We start from the raw sequence: 27216 nt of genomic DNA on the forward strand, positions 1-27216 counted from the left end.
ATAAAACTGAGTATTAGGTTTAACTACATACCTTTACAGACTTAATAGAACTGTAAGATAGATTTTAAAAGCCCCTGGAAGTGAGGTTTAATGTTCCTTTGGTTCATTAAAAAGAAAAAAAAATGTTTATTTTTATTTTTGTGTGTATGAACAGCAGTGGGGCTTGGAACCCTTGAAGCTAGCAGTTGTGAGTTGTGTGACTTAGGCACTGGGAATGGAACTCCAGTCCTCTGGAACAGCAGTGAATGAATGCTGGGAACTGCAGAGCAACCACTCCAGCCAGTAAGCAAAGGTAACTGGTATATGATTACATCCCCTCCGCTTTAATGCATCACTAGGCAAGCCATGAAATAACCTTATGTAACAGCAGGCTTCCTGTTTCCCCATAGGAAAGCAGTTAGAACTGGAACCAGGTAGAGCCTCCCGAATTCTCTGGGGAGGGCTGAGGCTCTGTTAATGGGACCACGTTAGCTTGGATACCCTTACAATACCCCTTATTTGGCAGTCTTTAAGTATGGGTGTGAAAAGTTCTCAAGACCTTAAAGAATAATCCCCTAAGAACCACCTTCAAGTAAAGGACATTTTGGGCTGGGGTGATCCTAAGGTCAGCTTTTAGAGAAGAAATTGCAGAAAAAACTCCAGCCTCAACTGGACAGTATATCTTCCTGCTGAGTTCTTTTTCAGTGCCCTAAAGGAGTCCCACCCTTGCCCCTGGGGCACTTACCCCGCCATCCTTTCAGGTCGAACAGCGGAGCTGTAGTAACCCTGCCCTCAGCTGGTGACATGGCTCATCAACTCCATCAACTATGGTCTAAGCTCTGTCTCTTCCTTCCCAGCACATGCTTCGATCTTTATTCTTTAGTTATTCCCATAACTCAATAGCCAACTGTACCTTCTGTGCTTTTCTTCTGAAGTCAGAATTTTACCAAAATATTTCTTAAAATCCTTAAAATACTATTATTTTCAGTCTAGGAATTCATAATATAAACTAACAAGTTAAAACTCTCATATTCTGACATGACCATGCAGAAACTAGAGGTAAGGGTATGTACAAAGTGTTAGATTTATTCTTAGCATTTCAAAAAGAATTTAGACTAAAGAAATGGTACTGGCGCCAGGTGGTGTGGTGCACACATTTATTTATTTATTCATTTATTTATTTCTGGTTTTTTGAGACAGGGTTTCTCTGTGTACCCTTGCTATCCTGGACTCACTTTGAAGACCAGGTTGGCCTCGAACTCACAGTGATAGGCCTGCCTCTGTCTCCCAAGTGCTGGGATTAAAGAGGTGTGCCACTACACCCAGCTGAAACTATTTATATGCTTGGGGCTATGAATCAAAACCTGGAGATGGCTGGGTGTGGTGTAGGCTACAGAGAGAAACCCTGTCTCGAAAAACAAAAACAAAAACAAAAAAAACAAAAAACTAAAAAACAAAAACAAAAAAAGAAAGAAAGAAAGAAATGGTACTGGCTTAGAGAGGCCTGGTGTTCCCTGTTTTTCTACAGATACCCTGCAGCACTCTTGTAAATGGCCTTCCTGTTTTGATGGAGACAGTTTAGAAGATAAAGTCCAAAGAACACAGCTCAGGGCTCTCTTTGACCCTAACACATCCTTAATTCTAGATAAGCAACCATTCCAGGTGCTTAGTTAGCCTGGGTACATGGAGAGGCTTCAGGTCAACAAATTTCCTTCTACACAGATGGTTTTATTTATTGCAGTTTTTCCTTCCTGCTGGAACATGTACACAGCTTTAAAAGTGCTAGAAACACCGATGGTTAAGGGAACCTATAGAAGCTAAATAGTCTCATGGGAATCTAAGCTCTACAGAACACATCTGTAGCTGTGTTTAGCACTGGTCCTGCTGACAGGAGTTAATCAAACTTGACTTAATAGGCTCCATGACTTCTGCTCCAGACTTACTCTGAATGTGAGAAAAGTAGTAGTAGGTTTGTTTGTTTTGCTCTTTCACATGGATTACACGATTTCTTCCTTAGGAGATAGATCACTTATCATAGATAGTGGCTATACTTCCATCCCAATATCCAATTTCAAAATAATAGCTTGGTCATTCGAAATGCCAACCCATTCTCCACCAGCTTTCCTATTTTCAGGTCCTCTACTACTGTAAATACATCTGCATAAATTAGAGCCCAAATAATAAATATTCTGAAAACAAAACAAAACCTCCCTTTGTGACTGATATCTTCCACGCTTCCACCCCATGAAAGGTACTGATTTAACAAACAGTCCAAGTAGGACCTGGAAAAGCAAACATAAATACACCTGAATTTGCCAGGCTCTTAACAAAGCACCTTAAGGAATGCAGGAAACAAATGGGTTAAATATGCTTTGTTCTGAAGTAACACAAGGGAGAGGAAGTGGAGAAGCTACTTTAAGGCCAACTATACTTGTCAGTACAGACAATGAATACACCTGATGGATCCATACGGGGTTAAGAGAACATGACAGTCTATCTAAATAAGACAGGCTGGGTTTTGTTTATTTATTATTAATCATGGTTTAGTTCAAAGTTAGCAAAACAGGCAATATTTTCTCATTCCAACCAGGCCCAGCACTCAGCTAATCCCCTCTCTATGGAATCAGAAAAGAATGTGTATAATTATGAGTCCCATAGTCCCCAAACAGGAAAGGTTCTAATTCCTGGATGCAAGAGCTAACATTAAGTTTTATCAATCATCCATTCCCAATTACAAACCAGTAGCAGGGGACTTCTCAACACAGGTGCTCTTCATGAACCCTTTGTAACCTGGAAGCATCCTTTACCCCACTTACACTAAGAACCATGTCTTTGTCAACCTTGATTTACTTCCAACTGGCACATAAGAACAGAAACCACCTCCAGAGTAATGTTTCCTCCTGGGAACTACTGGAGAAGGGGTGTAGTGAGGTCAACCCCTCCAGGATTTGTTTTTCCTTGGACTTAGCCTACAGCTTATTACAGTGAGAACATGATGTCCCCGACCAACTTAGTCTCTTTCTGTTACAACCCAGGAGCAAACAGATTCTACAGCAGCTACAAGGCTGTTACCAAGGCCACTGTATTGATCAGTGTAATTAAGATTCACAATTCATCAAGTCCAGCATAACAAGCCAGCTGGGTCACTCTCTTCATAGTAAGCCAACATTGGGGATCTTCCTGTCTTGCTAAGAAGTCTGGTACTGATGCTGGCACTAAAAACTCAAGTTCTGAATTAGAAGCTGGAGCCACCTGGACACTAACAGGAAATTGAATCTGTTACCAGAGCAACTGCACATATCTGCCATCTCTACAAAGCACTTTTTCATCTTCCCAAAACGGAATTTTGAAAGTCTCCCTTTTCCCCAAATCTTGTCAAAGTCGCACACTTTACGTAAAAATCACAAAATTTAATGCCAATTAGAACCAGAGCTCATGGTTAAGACAGCACTGACCCATTCCCAGAAGACTGTAGTTCTAAAGGTGTGTTTCAGAGACAAATGCACATCAGACTCTTGGGTGTCAAGTTCAGCTTTTGGTTTAGCACAATGGACAGCCTGTGTTGTAGAGTACAAAAGCAGAGAAATTTGCTCAGCATCACCAGCAAGGCTGTTAATACTTTTTAAGAGTCCTAACATACATTCCAAATCCAGCTGTTCAGCTCTTCATTATTCCTCAAACTTTCAACTCCCTAGGCCAAAGTCCCCGTTTCTTAAATCTAGGACACCAGTTTTAACTTTGAGCAGAGGGTGCCCAGTGCTAAGACTTAAAATGTTTGCTCCAATGGTGAGAATTGCATCCATGATTACGTGCAAGGATATCTCTAAGTCACTGCCTTATGATTCCATGCTACTAAGCTAATAAATGAGAAGGCCATGTATTGTGCACTCTCTTTCTCTTCCCTTCCCTTCCATTTCCAGCATTAGAAAGACATCTATTATATGAGAGGAAATTCTCATTAAGTTCTCCCCTGCACTCTCCAGCTACTGCCTTATGCATTTATAAGGGAGGTATAAGTTAGTAAAAATAGCTCTGGCCAGAAGAAAAGAAAAGTAAGTCAGTCACCACATGAGTCCAACTTACTTTCTCCTGGGGATGATCACTTCATAGTATTTGATTCAATAAACATTCACCGACAGTATTGTGTGTCAGACACTATACCTAAGACGTTAGGTGTAAAACATGGTTCTTGACCTTAATAAGCTCTATCTAGAGAAATCAAATGATAAGATTCACATTTCATCAGCTCAGTATTAAAAATAGTTTAAAAAGCACAGTTTCCTATAAAGAGCATTAGGGCTGACATCATACCCACCCAAAGCTGCTAAAATGCTGGCTGGAGTCTGTGTGTACGTTTCTGAGTTATACTCTCAAGGCAATAAGGAGTCCCAAAGAGGAGGGTACCAATATCACCAGCCCCAGCTTTATTCTAAACCACAAGGCCAAAGTGCAAGCTAGAAACATTTTTTTTTTCTTTTTAATTTAAAATGCAGAGTCTAGATCAGTCAAGGAAAGAGCTACTATGCTTAGAAGCCTGTCTATTTAAAGCAGGATTTTAAAGTCAGGATCTATGAATGAGTTCCAGGAAGTCCTATTAAAACTTCTAGAAGTAAATAGTATTTTTTTTGTGCTCCTCTGAGCTTCATGAAATTCTTCAAAGATTAAGGCTCAAAAGATTAAGAACCATTATGCACAGCCTCCAATGCAGGAACTACCAGACACTTCCTTAGACAGGCCAAAGAGAGGCCTGTTTCAGTTCTCTGCCTTCTACATATACTCCGTATGTGGTCACCTCTTCCAGACTTAGAAACAAAGATGAGGGTTTGCATTTTGAAAATTCAAAATAAACTTCTCTTATACAATCTTCAAGATAACATTAACAATTTGATCAAACAGCAACTAACTGGTAAAAGACCTACATAGAACCTAGGCTAGATAGTTAACATGCCACCCAGCAGAATCTTGTGTGTCCTTCCTCCTCAGAGAAAGGCTAATATTCTGAGAGGTATGTAGAAAAACATGTCCATCAAAGGAGATTTTTATTCATTAATTGGAGATTGTGGCTTATTCTATGGAAAAACAACAATCTGACACAATGTCACTTTCTGAAGGACCAAAGACTATTACTGTCTGCCCTGTAACAATTTAGCAGATTTATTTGATTTGAGTAACATTAAACAGGGCTTTCCTTCAGTTGTGGTACAATGTACACTTCTTACATCTCAAGGACTTCTCACTTCAAGCTTTCCTGACCATATACTACCTGAAACCACTGTAAGTTGGAATAAGTTTCATCATGTGAGTTAAACCATAAAAATCAATGTGATCCCATGAAAACTGCCTTTATAATTCTGGATCAGGAAAAATGTCTTCCATTATTTCTCATGTCTACTAAGGGAGAAGACTATGATTCTTTTTGTGGTCTTCTGGATGTTAGATGTTTAAATGAAATTGCTTATGATAATCAATATCACTAATTATCTTACCCTTCAAAGTTAACATTATTTCTAAAGTTTTGTCTTCCCAACTCTATTGTACTCATGACCCTCGGTAAGCTACCTCAAATGTTCACTGAAAAGAGGGGAAAGGGCCAGCAAGATGCTCAGCAGGTAAAGACATTTGCTGCCAAGTCTGACAACCCGAATTTGATTCCCTGGACCCACAAGGTAGGAGAGAACAGATTCCCATAATTATCCTCTGACTCCCTACATGCGTATGTGTCCTTCCTCCATAAACCAATGCAGTAAATAAAAAGTATTTTTGAGGGAATAAAATATACTTTAAAAAATTACTGTTGCTATCTTAACTTCCAAATGTCAGTAGCATCACCTGTTCCAAACAACAGATACTTAATTAGGCAAAAGAGCAAACTGAGGCACACAAATTCACTCAAGAGAATACCAATTAATAGTAGTTGGCTTCTTGACTACCAAATATTTCAAGTTTTGATTCAAACCAACAAGCCCTGTAATGTCCATAGCACCCAAGGACACAAAATTGGTTATCACTGTAATTGGAGAATAAGATGCATAAGCTTTTATTTGATGGGCATATACCGTGCCTCAAACAAAGCAAACAATAATCAAAAGCTGACAAGAAAAGTATACTGGGATTTGACCTGACTGAGAAGCACTTAAGTCACCTATATCCCTTAGCCCCAGGAATGTCCTCAGTTCCAGGGGAGCCTCAGGAATGGCAATGATCCAAAGATTACCTGGCTTAGTGTCAAGCTGGGATCCTCATGGGTGAAAGACTGTACCATCTGAAAGAGGCCTTTTTCTCACACTATTCTGTACTATGCCAAGCTCTCCACCCTTACCTTTCCCTTACTTTGTCACATTATCACTACATGGAAGAGGTACAAAAGTGACCTAAGTCATAATGTCTAGTCCAGCTGAAATTCTGAGAGGGAAGAGAACAACCAAAAACCAGATTACCTAGAAATCTCCTATATGACCTTGACTAGTCCTTAACTTGTCCATTAACTAAGTAAATGCCTTTTATCATCATTAAGGGAAGGGTAATTAGTCATCACAATGCACTTTAATACAAGTACAATGTAAATGCCACACAATAAAGCTCAAAGGACAAGATTAATAACATGGGGACACATATACTAGTAAAAGGAAACTTGCAACACGGTTTTCCCACATTCCCGGCAAAGACTGGCTTATTTCAGCTAATGGAATATGAGTCTCTGAAGCTGTTAGCTTTACAATAATACTAATTTGTGACACTCCTCCCAGGAAGAGGAAAGGAAAAGGGATATTTACTGCTATCGGCACTCAGCCTCTCAGCTATTCATTAGCCAGATTGGCAATATACAATTGAGTACTATATGTCAGGAACAGAACTAGGCTCCACAGACAGGAGTGCTGGCCTCTAGGAGTTACAATGTTTACCACAGACTTTGACTTATCAATATTGACTTGCAAGAATATAGTTCCACTGAAATAGGGGGAAGGAACAATAAAAATGACCAATATTCTCAAGTACCTAAACAAAAGACGGTGGGCTTATGGTAAGAGGTAGAGTCAGGGGGATTAGACTATCAGAGTTTTCCTATTCTTTCCCTTAACTCATGGGACCATTATGTTTGTAAGAACTTTAACTTCATTTCCAAATAGTGCAGACTGCAAAAGGTCACTTCAACAAAGCAGTCAAGGGAACGAGAGCACTAAAAATGAGGTCAATTGAATCCCTTAGGATAAAAGGACCTTCCATAACCTTTTAAAAGCATTAATGGTAACAATCGTAAATTTTGTGAGAAAACAGAACTAAAGCACAGCAATGATTTCTCCTTTCGAGACCTGTCAATTAGTTTTTTGGAAGAAAAACAGACAAACAAACAAACAAACCCTCTCAGGCATGGAGAGCAGCTTAACTAGCTCAGGTGCAGGAATCCTGGGGATTAACTAAGTCCTGCAAACCTTGCTCTGTTGAATTCATACCATCCCTGAACCCAAGAAATACTGTATGCAGGATTAGCTTTGAAATTATTTTAGACAAGAGGAAATATTTGTCCTGCATTTCATGGGCATCAGAAAGGTTAAAGGTTCTTTGGTCTACTGTTAACTGGGTACCAGGTTAAGTGCAAAGTCAAGAGGAGGTTCGACAGAGAGCACTGGGGATCCCAATGCCCTGAGACTGGGAGAGCTGATTACACTCAGCCCTCCAGAGATCACCTTTTCCAAGAGCAATAGACGTATGTCCTCTGAGCGCAACCCACAGTACCATAGGCTGAACTTGTTCTGCCTCGGTAAAGTGCAGTAAAGAATGAGCAGTCATGTCTTCCCACCCACCTCTCCAACCCACCCAAGCCGCTTTCTGGAGGGATGCCTAAGTGATCTCTTCACATGCCTGCATCCATGACAGTGTCTACTGTCACCAACCTCTACATTTTCCTTTCTCGCACAACTTCCAAGCAAGTGGAACACTGGAAGGCAAAAATCATTTTGCCTTTCAATTTCTTGTTGCTTTTAGAACCTTCGGCTGCCTTAAAGAGCCGGTTCCTAGTCGTTCCCTCTTGCCTCTAAGCTATCACGCAGTTGTTGGTTAAACGGCCAATTCTCCACAAGCGATGCCCTGAAAAGCGCTGCCTGATTTCTCCCACTCACCTGAGGGGAAATTTCCTGCACACCCTCATCCCCCTGGACAGATCACATGGGGCAGCTGAAACGCTCACCCCCCCCCCCCCCCATCTCGTCTTCAAGGCCCTCCATCTAGAAAAAGTCAGCCGCACATTTAAGGCCTGGCCCTGTCGGGCTTCAGAAAAGATCCAGGACTCCGGCCGAGGGACAAAGAAAAGCGAGGTCAGAGCGGCCTCTATGGCCCCAGATAGGCCCATGGCTGCTCACCGGCCACCCCCTACATCGTGCCAGGAGTCACCGAGCACCCCAAACCTTAGCCCGAAGTCCCGAACTACCCGAGCCCGGGCCCGGGGCTTGCTCGCGCCCCTTCCGCGAGGGCCCCCGCCGCCACCCAGAACCCCGCACCTTCTTGGGAGCCTTGGTCACCGTGGCCATGAAGGAGTACTTCTCTGCGTCCTCGATCTCCTTGGCCTGTTTCAGCTCCTCCCCGACACCGGGCAGCGGCATCGCGTCAGGCATAGACATCCCCCGGCCGGCCCGGCCCGCGACTAACCCGCCGCCCCCGCCTCTTTGCCTCACGGGCGCCCGCCCGTCCGCGCGGCGCCCTCGGCCACGCGCTCGCCCGCCTTCCCGCCAGGCCCCGCGCCGAGCTGCTTGGGCTTCCGAAGGGCTGTGACCCGCGCGCCTCGTCCGCTCCGCCACCCAAGACTGCCGGACAGCGACGGCGGTCACAGAAGAAGCAGAAGCAGCAGCACGCAGCTCCGACCTGTCCGCGCAGCCACCTCCGCCACACGCAAGCACGCACGCAAAGTAAGGGTAGAGGGCGGAGACGCCACGTCAAGTACTGGCAGCCCCAAAAGAGGGTGGGGAAAGAGGCGGAGAGACATGGCGCAGTCTGGTGACGTCACCACGCTGGGCCGGGTCGCAGAAACAGGCCCCCTCTTCCTTTCCTGCTCCCGGGTGATGAGCTTCCCAGGGTGAGTTGTACTTTGTGCGCCGCCAGGTGGTGCCATCAGCCCTGTTGAGCCATGTGTAGTCCCTGTAAAGATGCCGCAGGTCTTTGGACTGCCACTTCCCTAGGAGACTTCATGATGGAGAGGTGATGGAGTGCCAGGGGTCGGGGATATGGCGCATCAAGGAGCCATGCTTGGGAACATAAGCTCAGAGTCCCACAGGGCACATCTTATGGCCTTCCTTGGGAAAATTCAGTGTTGGAGAAAACCGGCTCACACACGGCCTACACCCTGGACCCTTTGGACCAGAAGCCAAGGGACAGTGTTTGCTTTTTCACTTCATAGGGGGCAGAGCAAGCGGAGAGCAGTCTGGTTTCCACACAACCCTTTATGACCTCCATCACCATCTCTTCCTGGGCCTTGTCTGTTTACAAGACCTTCAGGCTGCCGTGCTGATGTGAAGAGGTCATCAAGATAGGGTTGATGGGTCAGAGGGCACACAGCCAGGAAGATTGAGAAAAAGTCCCCGCCAGACTGGCTATCGTGCTCCGCACTCTCTTCTAGGCATTAGTTTGTCCCTGCCAGCTCTACTCACAGTGAGCACTCAGGGTGTTCATGTACAGCATGTTCATGTAGAACAGTTTCTTGATTCTACTGGGTACAGCTCCCGAGTAAGACCCTGGCATGGCAGAGGTATATGTGGCACATTTATGTTTTCCAATAATTCGTCCATTTGAAGAGAGAACGCCTGTTTGTAAGCTGGTGTCAGCTGAGGTATCTTGTCCTTTGAAAGTCATTCAAATGACATTGGCTCCGATTCCTATGTCCTGTGGAAAGTACAGTGCTGTCCCCAGGATTTCTGTGAATTACTGAAGGGACTTGGGTTTTCATGGTCACCCCTGGCTCTAGATTGCTGCCCTCATCTGAATTTTTGTTCACTATTTAAGTCGTATGACTGTTTCTTTGGGCCTTGCAGTCACATCAGCCCCTTTCTCTTTCCAACTCCCACTCCTAAACCGCAAAAAACAAAACAAAACAAAACAAAAAAACCCAAAAAACCAAACCCAAGGCTGTGACATGTAGTAGAACTTTTCATGAAGGTTTGTGGGTCACAGGGGAGAGGTTACATCACATAGCAAACAGCCTTCAATCACATTCTGAAGTGTTCCGAAAAGTTATTTCAGCCATCTCACCGCCTTGAGATTTCTCAATGGCCACAGTAATCCCACAGAGCTCTAGTATCCAGCTGCCTCCCGTGACTCCCGCTTCATCCCTTTGCTTAACCCTTCTCTCTTTGGTGGACTGTGAAAAGCCAGAGTCTTCTCTACTGTGTTGAGAGTAAGTCTTCCTGACAACCTTGCTCCTAAATTTCTCTCCAAGCCCATTCTTGTCTATTCAACATGTTTGTTTGTGGTAGGGGTTCACTGTGTAGCCCAGGCTGGCCTTGAACTGTTATTATTATTATTGTTGTTTTGTTTTCAAGACAGGGTTTATCTGTGTAGCCTTGTCTGTCCTGGACTTGCTTTATAGACCAGGCTGGCCTCGAGCTCACAGAGATCTGCCTGCCTCTGCCTCCCTGAGTGCTGGGATTACAGGCGTGCGCCACCACACCCAGCTTGGCCTGGACCTCTTATCCTGTGCCACCATTTCTGGCCTTACAGGTTTTTAAGAATCAACTCTGTCAAGAAAAAAAAAAGCTGTGGTCTTAAAAAAAATACCATCCTTCCCCCCCATATTGATTTATGTTCAAGGGTGGGGAGGCTGTGTGATAGTTTCATATGGAGGCACCGAGTTTGTCCTATGAAAAAACTGTGTCTTATCTACTCAGACTCATGGATGTAGGAGAGCGCTGAGGTGCCTGAAAGGACCCCTATGTCTTAAAATGTTAGGATTCTCTCATGTGCCCACTCTTCTGAGCAGTCAGACTGCACTCTTGAGGAATCCTATGGCCATGGGGGCAGAGAGATGAAACCGAATCACTAGGGTCTATCCCATAAAGGCCCCTTTCCTCTTATAGCTTGGGCCTGGCAACCACACATGGCCCACTCAGGAGCTTTCATCCTTTGGAGTTTGTCCAAACTGTTATCAGAGCCCATGGATTCAGCAGAGTCTTTAGAACTCAGCTAAGAAACTCCAAGTCCTTTCGATAAAAATACATGTCTCCAGACAAATTATTATTATTTTTTCTCAAGGCAGAGTTTCTCTCTGTAGCCTTGGCTGTTCTGGCTTCACTTTGTAGACAAGGCTGGCATCAAACTCACAGAGATCTTCCTGCCTCTGTTTCCTGAGGGCTCGGATTACAGGCATGCACCACCATGCCCTGCTAAGATAAGTTATTTTTAACAAGCACTTGCGTATCTCTATTTGGGATTTGATTTTTTTTTTAAAACCTTTATTGTCCAAGCGCTTTGCACTTTCTCTGCGCATTTTAGCTCCAGGTGGTGAGCTTCCTGGAGATTGAGGTGTACTTCTCCTACTTACACTCTTCCAGGACCAGGAGAGAGAGGAGCTAGTTCCAGGTCCATAGGCGCAGTCCTGGTGCTAGAAGGCAGGGCCAGACCTAGAGGGAATAGAGTGTTATTGAGTAGAGACCAGCAAGGGATTCCACTTGCTCGAGACTGACTGGAAGGGAGGCGGGTAATTTGCCTTCAGGGGAGATGGGCAAGGATGCTTAGTCTAAAGATGGAAAGGGCATCCCTGTGCTGCTAGAGAGGCAGCAAACCTCTGTGATTTAGTCCAGACCAAGGTCCCTGCATTCCTGAAAACCAGCCACTGTAGAAGCTAATGGTGGCTGCCATACCCGCCAGGTGTAGGCTGGAGGTCAAAGTGCTTACCTAGCCAGGCAAAGTGTTAGCATAACATCTGTGAGAACCACTACATGTTGCCCACCTCATGCCCAATCCCAAGACAGCCTCACATGGTTCAAGTGGAGACTGCCACTTCTGGATGCAGTCTGGATGCCAAGAAATGGCTTGTCTGTGCCATTACCTCTACCAGCAAGCAAGTGATGGGTCCCTTGGAACAGCACTCCAGATCTTCAGGGGCACTGCCATGGAAGAATCTTGCTTCCTGCCTCCCATTGTGCTCACCCAGCACCCGTTTCCCAGTCTCTGCTTCTTCCATTTCAGCAACTCTAGCCAGCATCCTTCCTCCTCCACAGCTCCCCCTCCACTTATTATGATAATCACATTTGCCACGTGCTTTAGGAAATTGTTATGACTAGTTATATTTGAACATTATAGGGAAAAACCTACAAAGAGAAAACCTTTCGTCCATCTTTCTCAGTCCATCTGCTTCTCATGAATTTGCAGTTGCTCATTTGTACACCTTTGTTTGGTAGGTGCCTGCCATTGTGCGTTCTGCTCTGTTCAAATTACGGTATTTCAAAAACATCTTATACCATGCACAGAGATGGTTTACATACCTGCCATTATGTTGCTCAGACATTTCATCATCCACCTTAAGAGTTTAACTTTTTTTTTCTTTTCTGTTATTGGGCACTTTGAGTCATTTCCATCTCACTGCAATTGAATTTCATATTTGGGAGTGAGGCGTGGAAGTGGGTGTGATTGGCTTTCAAGCAAAACAAAGTTGGGTCACAGCGCAAAGGGAACAAAATGTAAGTGGCAGTGACGGTTGTTCTTGTCGACAATGATAGTTGATCCAAAGGTATTGGATCAAGTACCTTTTTGTCTTAGGGCATCTGAGATTCTGTGCCGAGGACTGGAGAACTGCTGGCTGGCTGGCTGACCGTGTGTGTGTGTGTGTGTGTGTGTGTGTGTGTGTGTGTGTGTGTACACTGTGTGTTCTGGGTGGGTGAAGATGAGGACTTAATCTTGACTGTCTTCCCAACTTGGGCACAGAGATCTTAGGTCTTTCTGGATCTGTTTCCCTTGCAAAACAAGAAACAGCTCTCCATCTAGGGCTTGTGATGGCTTAATCCAATCAGATAACAAATACAAGGGAGCTTGGAGTGAGTTACAAAAAGTAATTTATACAAACATAAATTAGTAAGCTGTAAGTCCCAGAAAGAAAAAAAAAAAAGCTGGAGGTTTTAAAGGAGCTGCTGCTGTGAATTTTGAATCTGTCTGTGCCTCACCTTCCAGAATAACAGGAATAAGACTGGCCTGCGGTCTGGATGTATGGTCTTTGCTCCTGTAGAGGACTTGTTTGCATGCAAATTGTGCTTTTCTGATAGGGAAAACTGAAGCTACCTCAGCCCTGGGTAACTGTCCCTTCTCTGCTTCAAGCTGGGTCCTGAGCTTGGCCACTGTGGGTCTAACAGCCCCTAGAAACATCCTTAACTGATGTATTGTACCAAAGATCATGGCGGACCTCTTCAGTTTCCGAAGCTGCAGCCTTTTAAAGTTAAGGCTGGAAAGGCAAGCAGGGAGTGGAAACAGTGATTGTGAATCTGGCCTAATAGCTTGTTGTGCTTTTTTGTGTATTTTTTCTGTTCATCTGTGTGTGCATGTGTGCATAGGCATGTGTGTGCACGTGTGTGTGGTAAGTGACTTTAATAATCCTGGACTTATAACAGAAGATGTGTTAGGAATAGAAAACAGCCCAGCCACAGTCCTGTCCTTATGGGACTCAAGATCAGAACTGTGTGAGAAAATCTGGGTCCCCCACTATATTGGCCATAGTCTCCTGTTTCTCTATGTGCCTCATACTGAGAATTATTTTTCAGGAGACTATGTCAATGTCAAAGGTGGACAGGGATATCAGTCTAAACTCTAGAAGTCAGAGATGCTTGCCCATCCTTGAAGCTTGTGTGGATTTTCTAGAAGCTTCTACCCAGAACATACCCTCTCCCAGGATGATGGTGAGTGGGCTAGCAGGGTGGAGGTGCCAGCAGGCCAGGATTAGAGACTTTCTGTGCCTCTCACAGTCTTTACTCCTCCCCCCTCTACCTGTCACCTGTTCCTAAGACTGAAAGTAGTCCTGGGGTCAAAATGGAGAGTGGTTGGGTAGACCAGTTAGCTACTCTCATGGGTATACTCCAGAACATGTGTAGTGGGGCTAATAGAGAGGTTGGGCTTGACTGGAAAGGCTCAGAGGCTGGATGGAATAGGGTAGATTGCAGAAACTGTGATTTCCTACAGCTCAAGCAGACAGGGTCTTTTTTTTTTTTTTTTTTTTTTTTTTTTTTTAACTTGCAAGGTCCCACCAACCCTGTGGCTGGTTTCTTGGGAGCAGAGGAGAGAGTGGTCTTCTGCTGGTGGTTTGAAGGCTGCTGCTGGGTGGGAGTCAGCCTTCCTTACCCTCTCTGGTGTGCAGGGCGGGCCCCATTGCATCACCCTTGGAGCCTCTGCTTCTGGCTTTGCAGCCAGCTGGGCCCCTAGAGGAGGGACTCTCCCTGTTTTTCAACAAGTCATTAACCATTTCACCCTCCTAACTCTTATTATGCCGGTCTGGATTTCCAAGGTGAGCCTTCCTATCTCTCTGTCCTGATGGTGATAGTCCTCTTCACGCCCCATAATGACAAGAGGTCCTGCCTGTGCGGCTTTTGGTCAATTGCAGGCTCCATCGTACCAATGCAACCCTGTCTCTTCTCTGTGAGAAGAGTTAACCTTCCTCAGCCCCACCCTCATCATTTGTCCCGTTCTGCAGTGGTGAGAACAGAGCTCCCAGGCCTCCAGCATGAGCTCATGCCACTTCCACACTTCAGAGTCCCGACAAAGGGTCAACAACATGTTGGGCTAACAGCAAGTATGTAGCTCAAGCCAGAGCCCAGGAGCTTGGACATTGGCCTTTCCCCAAAGCCCCTCCAACCATTTTCGGCAGACCTGCTCAGGCCTTTGCCTTATTTGTAGAGTCACAGGAGAGAGATGGGTGAAGTGAGGTCCCTCAAAGGCTCCGGGGTCAACTTAAACAGAGTCCTGGGAACACAGTGTTTTCTTGTTCCTGGAGGGGCTGGACAAGGAGGTATTAAGCTGGTAAGCTGGTGGGTGCTGTTCCAAGCACTGGAGCCCAGGCCACATTCGTGTTCAGATGGCTAATCTCCCAGGCCCAGCATACCCTTCACTGCCCCACCCATTCCGGGACCTGAAATAGTCTGGAACTGCATCCAAGCCTAAACCTAGGTCCCAATTTTAGTTCCACAAACATTTGGCTGATAAGAACTCTCAGAACATTGAGCTGAGTCCAAGCTGGGGATGGGGGTACACAGATAAAGAAAGCCTAGCTCCTGCCCGCAGGGAGCTTTCCAGTTGTACCCGGATGCCTGATCACTTATGAGGTGCTGCTGAAGAAGAAAGAAAGTTGGACTCCCATGGGAGAAATAGAGGCAGCCTTGTGAAAGGGAGTCATTTTGTTGAATCTTAATGGATGAGTAGGGCTTGAAAAGACAGTGAGGTATACCCATGCTGGGTGGGAGGAATAGCAAGAGTAGAAGCACCCAAGTGCCACCTTTATGATTTGTCTAGGAACAGGTCAACAACATCTGGTTTGAGTGACGCACATGGGGACGACAAGCTGCTTCTACCTGTGGACGTGTGTCTGTGTAGATTTTATGTAGACTGAGTACTGCCATGTGGCAAAGACCGTTTTGGTTTACAGAGAGCAACAGGTGGCAAGATGGAAGGCCAGGAGGAGGAAGAAACTTTCTCTGAGCTATATATAAAGCATGTTTGCGAGGGTGCCATTTCTGCCTTGGCCCAGTTCAGGTTTCTTGGTCCAGGGGCTTAGGCCTTAAAGCTGGCAGACCCAACAGTCCTTGCCACTCCTTAAGGGCCAAGAAGACATCGGAGGTGAACAGTCAGTGATCATAGGCGAACATCGAATCAGAGTGCTCATCATGGTGTGGCTTACAGTAAAGCTCCATGACAATTGGTGGGAAAGAAATGATCATGTTCTTCATCTTCTTGGATTGTATTTAAATCTGATTCCAAACCTGATAAAGAGGCAGTTAGTTAGTTAGTTAGTTAGTTAGTTAGTTAGCTAGTTAGCTAGCTAGCTAGCTAGAGGTCTACTATAAGTATTAAGGGATCTTCCCCTTGACTCATTTGGTTTTCCTAAATGTAAACTAAAGCAGAAATTCCTAATCAGGTGAATTAATGTAGAGCTGGACAGCTGGCCCTAGTTGGGGGAGCTCTGACAGTTAATGGCTGCTCCTTGGCTCCCTGTGGGATGCTGGTCTTTTGTTTCTGTGGGCACTGGCTTACCAGGTAGGCTGCCGAGCTGTCCACTCATCATGCATGCTGAGTGGCTAGCCATTTAAAAGTCTTTTTTTTTCCCAGTTCCTCACAGTCATCTGCATACCAGGTTTTGCCAGCCTTAGGGAGGGGAAGGGGGTCCATGTGGGTCCAGTGTCTGTCATCCGTGGTCACGCATGATCTCTAATCCTCTCCCCAGATGCTGGAAGCCACTGCCCTAGGTAAACGAACTTCCCAACTAAAAAGCTACCTCTCAACCTCTTTGACCCACCAGACTTGAAGCCCTGGCCACTCTCTCGGGAGGATGTGGGGGAAATACTTCACATTCCTTTCTGAAGAGTTCACAGCCAAGAAAGCTAGATACGGTTGATTTCTCAATCAGGTTTTCCTACCGCAGTAAGTGTGTGATTAACTACCCCTGTTATACTTCCAGAAGCTAAAGAAAACTTCACGTGACTGAACATTTGGGACAACCATCCTAAAGGTGACAGCAACTAATGACATGCATGATAATTTTACTACCTGAAAAAGAAATTTAACTAAAAATCAAAATGAGTGGTTCCTCTGATGAGATTACAGGGCACACATTTTTCTCATTTTTGCTTTTATCCATATTCTAAAAATTTCTACAATGAGTGCTCTACATGAATTTTAAGTTACTTACTTATCTCTCATCCTACTTAATAGACAGTGGTACTCTGCAATGGGACAAGTGAGCAGCTAACGTCTGCCCAAGGCTTCCTTGTGGGGGTTCCTGCTTTTCTGCTTTCTTCCGTCTCCACCGAGGACTTGGAATGGCCTTAACCAGCAAGACCAATCAGAGGCCATGCTGTTCCTTGTTACCTAGTTTGTATGGCTGTTGTTGTGGTGGTGGTGGTAGGGCTTTGTTTTGTTTTTGTGAGGTAGGCTTTCAGATGGGCCTCTTTCTATAGTGTAGGCTTGCCTTAAACTCATGGCAGTCTTTCCACCTCAGCTTTCCAGGTATTGGGATTACTAGCTTATGCCACATGCTGAGCTGCCTTTTGTATTTTTCTGGAGAAAAGAGTAATGGGTGTGCCTGGAGCTCCCTGGCAGTCTTCACAGTAGTCTTGGCTGGCCTGGTTTGTAAATTTTGGTATGGGTGTGGCAACAACACAGAAGAAAAGCAGATTGTGGGGAACATCTGTTGCATTAAGCATTGAAATGTGTCATCTGGGAAGACTAGTTTTTACAATCAACAAAGAGGACAGGGAGCTGGTGAGATGGCTCAGAGGTTAAAGAACTTTGACTGCTCTTCCAGAGGTCCTGAGTTCAATTCCCAGCAACCACATGGTGGCTCACAACCATCTGTAATGTGATCTGATGCCCTCTTCTGGCCTGCAGGTGTACATGCAAGTAGGGCACTATACATAATAGTAAATAAATACATCCTTTTAAAAGAGACTGAGAGTCTCTTCGAACCCCTACCCACACCTAGCTGATGGACAGGACATTCTTCACCGTTGAGTGGAGAGGGAGGTCTGACTTCATACAAACTCTGGTGCCCCATTTCTGACCACATCCCCTTGATGGGGAGGCCTGGTGGCACTCAGAGGAAGGATTACAGATCACCAAGAAGAGACTTGATACCCTATGAGCATATACAGGGGGAGGAGGTCCCTCTTAGTCACAGACATAGGGGAGGGGAGTAGGGGGGAAGCAGGAGGGAGGGAGGAATGGGAGGATACAAGGGATGGGTTAACAATTGAAATATAATATGAATAAATGAATAAATTAAAAAAATCAACACCCCCTCCAAAAAAAAAAAAAAAAAAAAAAGAGACCGAGTGGACAAAAGTCTATTTCCTTTGAGAATATATGATTCCATCTCGTGTTTAGGTTTAGAAGCAAATCATAAAGCCATATCCAGTGCACAGAACAGAAAACCCAACCATCCCAGATCAGGAAACATTATCTCTGAGATATTGGCAGAACCCTTGTCATCAACCATATTTTTATACACTGGCAATAAGAGTTGGAAAGTGAAAGTCAGGAAAGTAATTCCGTTTAAAATAGCAAATAATGCAACATTTTCCTATAGAGCTTCTAGAACAAGTCCAGGTACTAAAAGCTGAAAACTACAAAACATTGAAAGAAAAAAAAATCATAGAAGATCGAAAATATCATGTTGGAGATTAGAAGACTCAATAGATTGCTTTCCAAATGGATAAGTAAATTTAACTTTGTTGTCTTCGTCACTATTCTATTGCCGTGAAGACAAGTCATGACCATGGCAATCTTATAAAAGAAAGCATTTAATTGGGGCCTGGCTTACAGTTTCAGAGTTTAGTCCATTATCATCATGGTGGGGACCATGACCATCTATATGGCATCAGAGCAGCAGCTGAGAGCTACAACTTGATCTGCAGGCCTCAGGAAGAGAGAGAACTGGCCCTGGCTTGGGCTTTGAAACCTGGAAGCCCATCCCCAGTGACACACCTCCTCCAGCAAGGCCACACCTTCTCCAGCAAGGCCACACCTCCTAATTCTTCTCAAATACTGCTACTTCCTAATGACATATGAGCCTTATGGGACCCATTCCTATTCAAACCACAACAGTAGATTCAATCAAAACCCTTTAGAAGACCCACTCAACCTAAAAGCTGTGTAGATGCACAGAAGATTGAGACGAGCCCTTTCCTGTCTGTGTTGATGCCACCCCCAACCCAAATCCGCCAACCAGGCCAAAGAGAAGAGCACTGCTTTTGCAGAGGATCTGTCTGAGCTTGGTTCCCAGCACCCAAATGGGAGCTGACAACCACCTGTAACTTCAGTTCTAGGGATTTTAAACTCTCCTCTGGCCTCCACAGCCTCCTGCTAACATGTGGTGCACATACATGTACGAAGGTACACACATATAAGATAGATATATCTTTTTTTAGAAAGCTGGGTGAGGCGGCACACGCCTGTAATCCCAGCACTCAAAGAGGCAGAGGCAGGCAGATCTTTGAGCTCGAGGCCACCTGGTCTACAAAGTGAGTTCAGGACAGCCAAGGCTACACAGAGAAACCCTGTCTCAAAAGCAGACATACAAACAAATATAAAGAATTCTCAAAATAGCCAGGTGCAGTGGTGCACTCCTATAATCTCAGCACTCAGGGAGACAGACAGGTGGATCTCTGTGAGCTTGAAGCCAGCCTGGTCTACAGAGTGAGTCCAGAGCAGCCAAGGCTATACAGAGAAACCTTGTCTTGAAAAACAAAAACAACAACAACAACAAAAATCTCAAAATTAGGCAGTAAGACAGCAAACAATCCCATCAAAATTGATTCAGAAATAAGCAGACAACTTACTAAAGAGTATATGTAAAACAAAGATGTTCAGCATCATTCATTAGTCATTAGGAAAATATAATTAAAACCTTGATGAGATAACTACACAAATATTAGAATGACTAAAATGAAATGACAAACATGCACTCATATACTGGAACCCTTATACACTGCTGGTGAGGATGCAAATATGGCTCAGCTACTGGAAAATTAGGTAACTTTTTATTAAACAAAACATACATACATTAAAAAGTGACCTAGCAATTGCATTTGCTGGTAACTATCCCAGATAAATAGAAATTTATATCCATACAAAAACCTGTACAAGAATACAACAGATCTATTCATAATTGACCAAACTGATACAATCCAAATGTTTTTCAGAAAATAAGTGGATAAATAAATTGGTTCATCCATGCATTAAAGAGGAATAAAACACTGACACATGAAATAACATTGGTACATGCTAAAGCCATTAAGCCGAGTGCAAGCAGCTGGTCTTAAGAGTTGCATAATGTCTGGTTCCAGCCATACAACATTCTCCAGTGATACCGATCATATCAGTTTCAGGCAAGTGTTAGAGACAGGGAAAACCATTGTTCGACATAGTGATTCTGATGATGGCTACACAGATCTCGTAATTATACACATGCACACCAATTCAAGTTGGCATGGAATTTAAAAACAGGCTCATTTTTAGCGCAGTTTTTGGGTCACAGAAAAATGGAGCAGGAGTAGAGAGAGATGGCTCAGTGTGTAAGAGCACTTGCTGCCAAACCAGACGATCTGAGACTAATCCTCTGAACCCCCATGGTGGAAGGCAAGAACTGACCCCACAGGGCCACGGTGAGTAGAAACAAGGACATTTCCTATAAAGCAACCCCCCTGCCCCCTCTCCGCCCTCCCGTATACAGTCTCCTCAACTATGACCCCCCCCCCAGACTGGTACATTTGTTCCAGTTGATAAGTGTTTTCTTTTGAATATGAAATGCTCCTCTCCCCAAGTTAATGTGTTGAGGCTTAGCCCTAGCTGGTCAACCTATTATGCAAGGTTCTAGAAATGCTGGGAAGTAAGTCCTAACTAGAACAGGTAGGTCAGTGGGTGTGGGTCCTTAGGTGCACTCTTGCCCCTTTCTGTCTCTCTGCTTCCTCCGTAAGGCAAGGCAGCACTGCCACAAACACCTCCAGCCCTCGGAACCATGTGCTAAAAGAAGCCTTTCTTGTAAGCTGGCTCTTCCAGGTACTTCTGTCACAGGAGTGAGAAGAGTAGCTAGCACCCTTAGCACACCACTGTTGCTGTAAGTCTGTAGTTTAAATCAGGACTCACTTCCGGTGTTGCCATATGCATTTTCAAAAATGCATGGTGACATGTATATGCCATTGTACTATTACACAGAGCACTTTCGTTGCTCTGAAAAAATTTTGTATTTTGTCAAAATGTCACTTCTATTAAGCACTTTATTCATTAGGGCTGTGTAGTTTTCCTCATTTAGACCTTATATATATTTTTATTAGATTTGTACCAAAGTATTTTGTTCTGGCAGAAGTGAGAGAAAATGGAATTGTTCTGTATTTCATATTCAGTGGGAGAGCCGCTGACTTTTACATAGCATCTATCCTGCAGCTTTATCACAACCACTTACTACTTCTCAAGGTTCTGTCTCTGTTTTTGATCCTTTCATATTTTGTAAAACCTGTGCCGTCTGTGAACAGAGACGGTTTTCTTAGTATGAATACCTTTTAACTTGTCTGTTTTTCATTGACTAGCACTTTAGCACGATGCTGAAAGAGAACAATGAGAGAGGACCTCCTAGATTGTTCCCCATTTTAGCAGAAGCTTCTACTTCCTCTCTAGTGATAAGGTTAACTGCAGGATTTTCAGAAACATTCACTCTCCATACAACTGAGAAAGCTCTCCTTCATTGCTAATGTATGGTTGGATTTTTACCAAGAATAAGTATGGGTTGAATTTTGCCTGCAAATATTCATACAATCTTTATTACTTAGCCCACTTATGTAATGGATCACATTAATTGCCTTTTGAGTCAGTATGGTAACTTTGTATATTGAACCAGTCTTGTAGCTTCCTGTGTCCCACTTCAATGTGGTACGCAATTCTCTTAATACACTGTAAGATCCAGTTTATCTATATTTTGTTGAGAATTTTTATATCTGTGTTCAGGAGATGTACTGGCCTGTATCTTTTCTTTTCTTGTAATGTCTTTGTCTGGTTTGGGCATTGGAGTATGCTGATGTTATAGGATAGGGTAAGAAGCATTCTTTCTGCTTTTGTCTTTTAAAAGGAATCATAGAGATTTGATGAATTTTATCCCTTGAATGTTTGGTACTGTTCTCTATATGGGCCTGAGGTTTTATGTTTTACAATGTTATTAATTATTGATTTAATTTCTTTTATAAAAGGACTTATTCACTTTGTCTTTTTCTTTCTGTATGAGTTAAAGAAGATTGTGTTTTTCCAGTAATTGGTCCATTACATGTAGAGTATCAGCCTGTGGGCATAGATAGGCATGGTGGCACACACCTTTGATTCCAGTACTTGAACCAAACACAAAGCCAAAAACTGTGAGTATAGCGTTGTTCATACATTCCTTCATAATCATTTTCCTATTCCATAGAACTTCAGTCATATCACCTTTTTCATTTCTTCTATTAAGAATTTGTACCTTCTCTTTTTCCCTTCCATTTTCCATTTCTTTTCCCTTTCTTATTCTTCCTCTTTCCTCTTCCTTTTCCTCTCTTTTATTTTTTCATTGTTAACCAGACTAGAGCTGTGTGAATTTTATAGTCTTTGCAAACATCCAGCTCTTCATTTCACGGATTTCTCCATGTTTATTTTCTGTTTTCAGTTTCATTGATTTAGCCTTTTTAAAATTCTCTTTTCATCTGCCTATTCACATTTAATTTGGTATTTTATAGTTTTTCTGAGTGGAAACTTAGATTATTGTCTTAGTCATTTTAGGCTAAAATAAAATACCATCAACTGAGTGACTTAAACAGAGTCCACTGATTTCTCACAGTTTTGGAGACAAGAAAGTTCAAGGTCAGGATGCTAGCATTGCTGGGCTGTCCTGAGGATCCTTCCTGGCTTGCACTTGGTTTCCTTCTTCCTGTAGCCTCACACCATGAAGAAAGTTCTGGGGTCTCTTCTTTTTTAAAAACACATAATTTATTTTTATTTTATATTCATTGGTGTTTTGCCTACATGCATGTCTGTGTGAGGTTGACAGAAGCTCTGGAATTGGAGTCACAGACAGGTGTGAGCTGCCATGTGGGTGTTAGGAATTGAACCCAGCTTCTCTAGAAAGGCAGACGGTAGTGGTCTTAATGGCTGAGCCGTCTCTCCAGCCAGGAGTCTCTTCTTAGGACGCTAATCATTGTGAATGTTCTGCCCGCATTTAAACTCTGTGTAGCCTAGGATGCCTTTCTGATCCCCCTCTACCTCCTGAGTGATGGGATTACAGGTATGTGCTAAGCTACACTTGTTTGATGTGGTGCTATGAATTGAACCCAGGGCCTTGGAGATGCTAAATGGACATCCTACCAATTGAGCTATGCCTGGACCTTGTCCCCCCAAATTCCCTTCTTTTCTTGTAGCAATTATACATTTGTTTGTTTGTTTGTTTGTTTTGGAGACAGAGTTTCTTTGTAGAGCCTTGGCTGTCCTGGACTCACTTTGTAGACCAGACTGGCCTCGAACTCACAGAGATCTGCCTGTCTCTGCCTACCAAGTGCTGGGATTAAAGGCGTGCACCACCACCCATGGCCTAATTCTTTTACCTTTCCCTAAAAAACATACTTTTAGTGGTTGCCCTAGAGTTTGCAATACACATTTATAGCTAATCTAAATCCATATTTATTTAATACTGAATCTCTTCTATTTTTTATTTTTCTTTATTTTAAACATTTTTGTTTCATTAATTTTTTCTTTAAAATTTTTCTTATAGTATTGTAACAATATATCCTTAGTTTCTTCCTCCTTTCATTCATAAGTTTATACATGCAAGCAAACTTACTATATCATTGCTATTATTTTGAACAAATTGTTCTCTATAGATCAACTAAGATTTTAAAATTGAAGTTTTAATTACCTTCACCTTAATTAACTAATTAATTAATTATATACACAGCACGTTCTTCTCTGACATCCTTCCTTTTTTTCAGATAGGTTTGTCTGTCTGTGATCTGTGCCCCTTTTCTTGTCTCTGAAGATCTTTTTAACATTTCATTCAGTACAGGCAACAAATATCCTCAGGTTTTGTTTGTCTGAGAAAGAAATCTAGTTCTTCTTCACACTTTTAAAAAAAAGTGGGATCTTTCTTAGCACTCAGGAGGCAGAGGCAGGAGGATCGCTGTGAGTTTGAGGCCAACCTGGTCTACAAAGGGAGTCCAGGACAGCCAAGGCTACACAGAGAAACCCTGTCTTGAAAAACCGAAAGGAAGAAAGAAAGAAAGGAAGGAAGGAAGGAAGACGGAATCTGACTGTTGCTCAGGCTTGTCTTGAACTCCTGGGCTCAAGTTATCCTTCATGTGCCTAAGCCGTGGGTAGCTGGGTCTCCAGGCGTCTGCGATAGTACCCACCCAATTTGTTCACTTTTGAAGGCTCCTTTCTCAGAATTCTAGACTGCTTTTTCTTTCCCTCTTAACATATTAAGCATTCTCTCCACTCTTTTCTCATTTTCATGGATTCAGAGAAATTCCTGTCTTTGCTTCTGAGTAGGTAGGTAAGGCTTTTTATCCTTTGGCTTTCAAGACTTTAAAAAAAAATTATTTTTCTGAAGTTAAAATATAGTAGGTGTGGCTTTTGCTACTGTTGATGTTTATTTATTCATTACCATTCATTTCTCTTTCTCTCTCAGATGGGATGTACTGGTGAAAGGACCCTGGGCAAGATGAGTCTACAGTGGGAACGAGTATTGAGTAGCACCCGATAGTTTAATCTGGTGTCTGAGCTATGATCTCACAGCACTTCTCCGTCTCCACCCACACGTCCTCACTGCTGACTGGAGCCGTGGCTGGAGCTGAGTGCTCCCCTTCTCCACGCCCTCAGACTCTGGCAAAACTTCATTAGGTGAGACTCTGGGGAAACAGTTCCCTTGAGAGCAGTCCTGAAACAGGACTCTGGCCTTGGCACTTCAGAATGGCTGTTCTTCCTCACAAGTGTCAAGAGTTTTTTCTCTAGAGCAGTGCTTCTTAACCTTCCTAACACTGAGACCCTTTAATGCAGTTTCTAGTGTAGTAGTGACCCCGAGCCATAAAATTATTTTCATTGCTACTTCATACACTTTTCTATTGCTCTGATCGTAATGTAAATATCTTATATGTGTTTCCTGATGGTTTTAGATGACCCCTATGAAAGGGCCATTTACCTCCCCAAATGGGTCACGACTCACAGGTTGAGAACCTCTGCTCTGTAGTCTTTGGGGGAAACTAGAAGAGCTCTTGGACTCGGGCTGATGATGATTTCCCTCACTCTACCCACTGACTGGGACCCGCTGCAGGCTCCAGGGCTCGAGCTGGTTCCACACTGAGTGCTAGCAAGTCTTCACTTACAGTCTAGGCATTTTTAAAAAATAACAAATATTGTTTGTTTTAATAAAGCTGGTACAGACGACGTCCCTTGAAAACCCACGTCCCTGACTCTAACATGAACTCTGCTGCCCCCCATTTGGCCACTTCCCCCTTGGTGGGGAGGCCTGGTGTCACTCAGAGGAAGGGGAAGCAGGCTACCTGGATGAGACCTAATAGGCTGTGATCATATGGTGGGGGAGGAGGTCCCCTTTTGTCACAGGCCTAGGGGAGGGGAATAGGGTGAAAGAGGGAGGGAAGGGAGGGGGGAATGAGAAGATACAAGTGAGGGTACATCAATTGAGTTGTAATCTGAATAAATTATTTAAATATATATAAGAAAAAAAAAAAAAAAAAAAAAAAAAAAAAACCCCATGTCCCAGACCAAAAAGTACAAACAGAATCAGAAGGAGCAGTGTCTGTTGTGTACATTTATGTATGAGTAACTTTATTAACTGCTGATGAAAATTAGAGCTTTCCTGGGATCTTCTGACCAGACTGTCTTCCTCAAGACACTTTCTCTCCAGTGAGGCCTTCTTTGTAGTTAGCTGTTACTCTCACTGTATCTTGACTACAGCATGTTTTTCTTTTTTTGATCCAGACCCTCAGATTTTAAGAGTAGCTTCAAGCTGAGGAAAGGCCATTTTTCCACAGTTCAGTTCTCTGAAAAACTTCCACCTCCCACTGAAAATCACAGTCCAGGAGTGAAGCAACCACATGTTGGAACTTCAGGGCCAACTGGGAGGTCATAGGGAAGCTTGCACTGGCTGGTCTTTAGCGTCACAACCTGAAAACGCACAGTCCTGAAAAGGCAGCCTCTCTGTGCACACATGAAAGTTTTTAAAAGAAAAAGAGCAATATTAAGGGAGCCGAGGTCTGATCACCAAAACTCAGCACAACAAAAACAACCAATAATGAATATTGAACACTAAAATTTAGATTACCAGATGTTCTTAAAGAGGTGGAGTGCCAGTATTCAATTTCCATTTTGAACACCACATCACAAAAGAGCTACTTTTTAAAATAAAAAAGAATTGAGAGAAAAGGGGGAAAAAGTTATCTAAACCCCCCACCCCCACCCCCCATTTTTTCCTGACAAACTTCAGTCACATCTTCTTCCTCCATTCCTAGTTCTTTTGGGGTATGGTTACTTGCAATTCTCTGACCTTCAAAAAGAAAACTGAGTGAATTCTCCGGAACACCTTGTCTTTGACAGTATGATTCTTTGAGTTTCTTGAGATGTGCTGTCATTTTCACTTTGAAATGTATCTCACTGCTATCCTGTCCAATCACTTTGAGTTTAATGTATTCTCCTTCCTTCTTATCTCCTAAGTCCTCAGTTGAAGGTTTTGCCTCCTGGTCAGACATGGTGACGGTGGCTTCACCCAGGGGTCTCTGCACCACAGCGACCTCCAGCAGGCAGAACCTCACTCTGAGGTTTACAAATCCATCTCTTCCTCACAGTACATCCACAATCTAGGCATTCTTACCCTGTCCTTACCATTCTGCCCCAGTTCCCCACTAAGCTGTAACTCTCTCTGCATTTCTGATGTGAGGGGCCATAGTTTTCCCTGTGACCCTATTGCTCTGAGAGCTCTGAGAGTACTTTCTGATTCCCAGTTTACTTGTAGAGATCAAATGATGACATCCCAGCTCCTTACACCCTGGATAGGAAGCTGCCAATCAAAACAATTTAAATGGCTAAAATGTAGGCCATTTCAAATGGCTATGTTCAAAACCTTGACTCATACTTGACCACTATTTCTACCTAAAGTTTAATCAGTTGGCACAACATGTCTATTATGCATTCACCACTTAGTTGTACATCTATTTTCTTTTCTCTATCCCTCTTGCCCCTTCCAAAGTTCTTCACCACTTGCCAGAATTTTGCAAATGCTTTCTAACATCTCCTTAAAAGTCAGCTTTGGGCCGAGTGGTGGTGGTGCATGCCTTTAGTGCCAACACTCGGGAGGCAGAGGCAGGTGGATCTTTGTGAATTTGAGCCCAGTCTGGTCTACAGAGAGACCAGGACGGTCATTCCTAGACAGCCAAGTGTACACAGAGAATCCCTGTCTTGAAAAACAAAACAAAACAACAATAAGTCAGCTTTAGAGTCAGAATAACCTGAAATTAAATCCTGGCTCTATCACTGTAGATGCCT

At 43.6% G+C, this 27216-nt stretch overlaps 2 protein-coding genes across 4 annotated transcripts in view; both read right to left on the reverse strand.

Moving 5' to 3' along the window:
* Positions 1–8864, reverse strand: part of Ahcyl1 (adenosylhomocysteinase like 1) — a 32067-nt gene extending 23203 nt beyond the window's left edge. Inside the window, exon 1 of one of the 3 annotated variants that reach the window (XM_051165938.1) lies at positions 8475–8863. In XM_051165938.1, the coding sequence (XP_051021895.1) occupies positions 8475–8594 (120 nt within the window). In that variant the 5' untranslated portion in view covers positions 8595–8863. Of the gene's footprint in view, positions 1–8474 lie in introns of all 3 variants that reach the window. The other 2 variants (XM_051165940.1, XM_051165939.1) reach the window with 2 other exon arrangements.
* LOC127206143 (small ubiquitin-related modifier 1-like) lies at positions 8645–26492 on the reverse strand. Its single transcript, XM_051165426.1, has 3 exons — positions 26135–26492; positions 11504–11582; positions 8645–8777 (listed from the first exon to the last, which is right to left on the reverse strand). The coding sequence occupies exons 1-3, from the start codon at positions 26421–26423 to the stop codon at positions 8645–8647; spliced, it is 501 nt and encodes a 166-aa protein (XP_051021383.1). The 5' UTR covers positions 26424–26492.
* Between the last annotated feature and the right edge of the window lie 724 nt (positions 26493–27216).

Source organism: Acomys russatus, chromosome 23 (assembly GCF_903995435.1).
Source record: "Acomys russatus chromosome 23, mAcoRus1.1, whole genome shotgun sequence".
Classification (NCBI taxonomy): domain Eukaryota; kingdom Metazoa; phylum Chordata; class Mammalia; order Rodentia; family Muridae; genus Acomys; species Acomys russatus.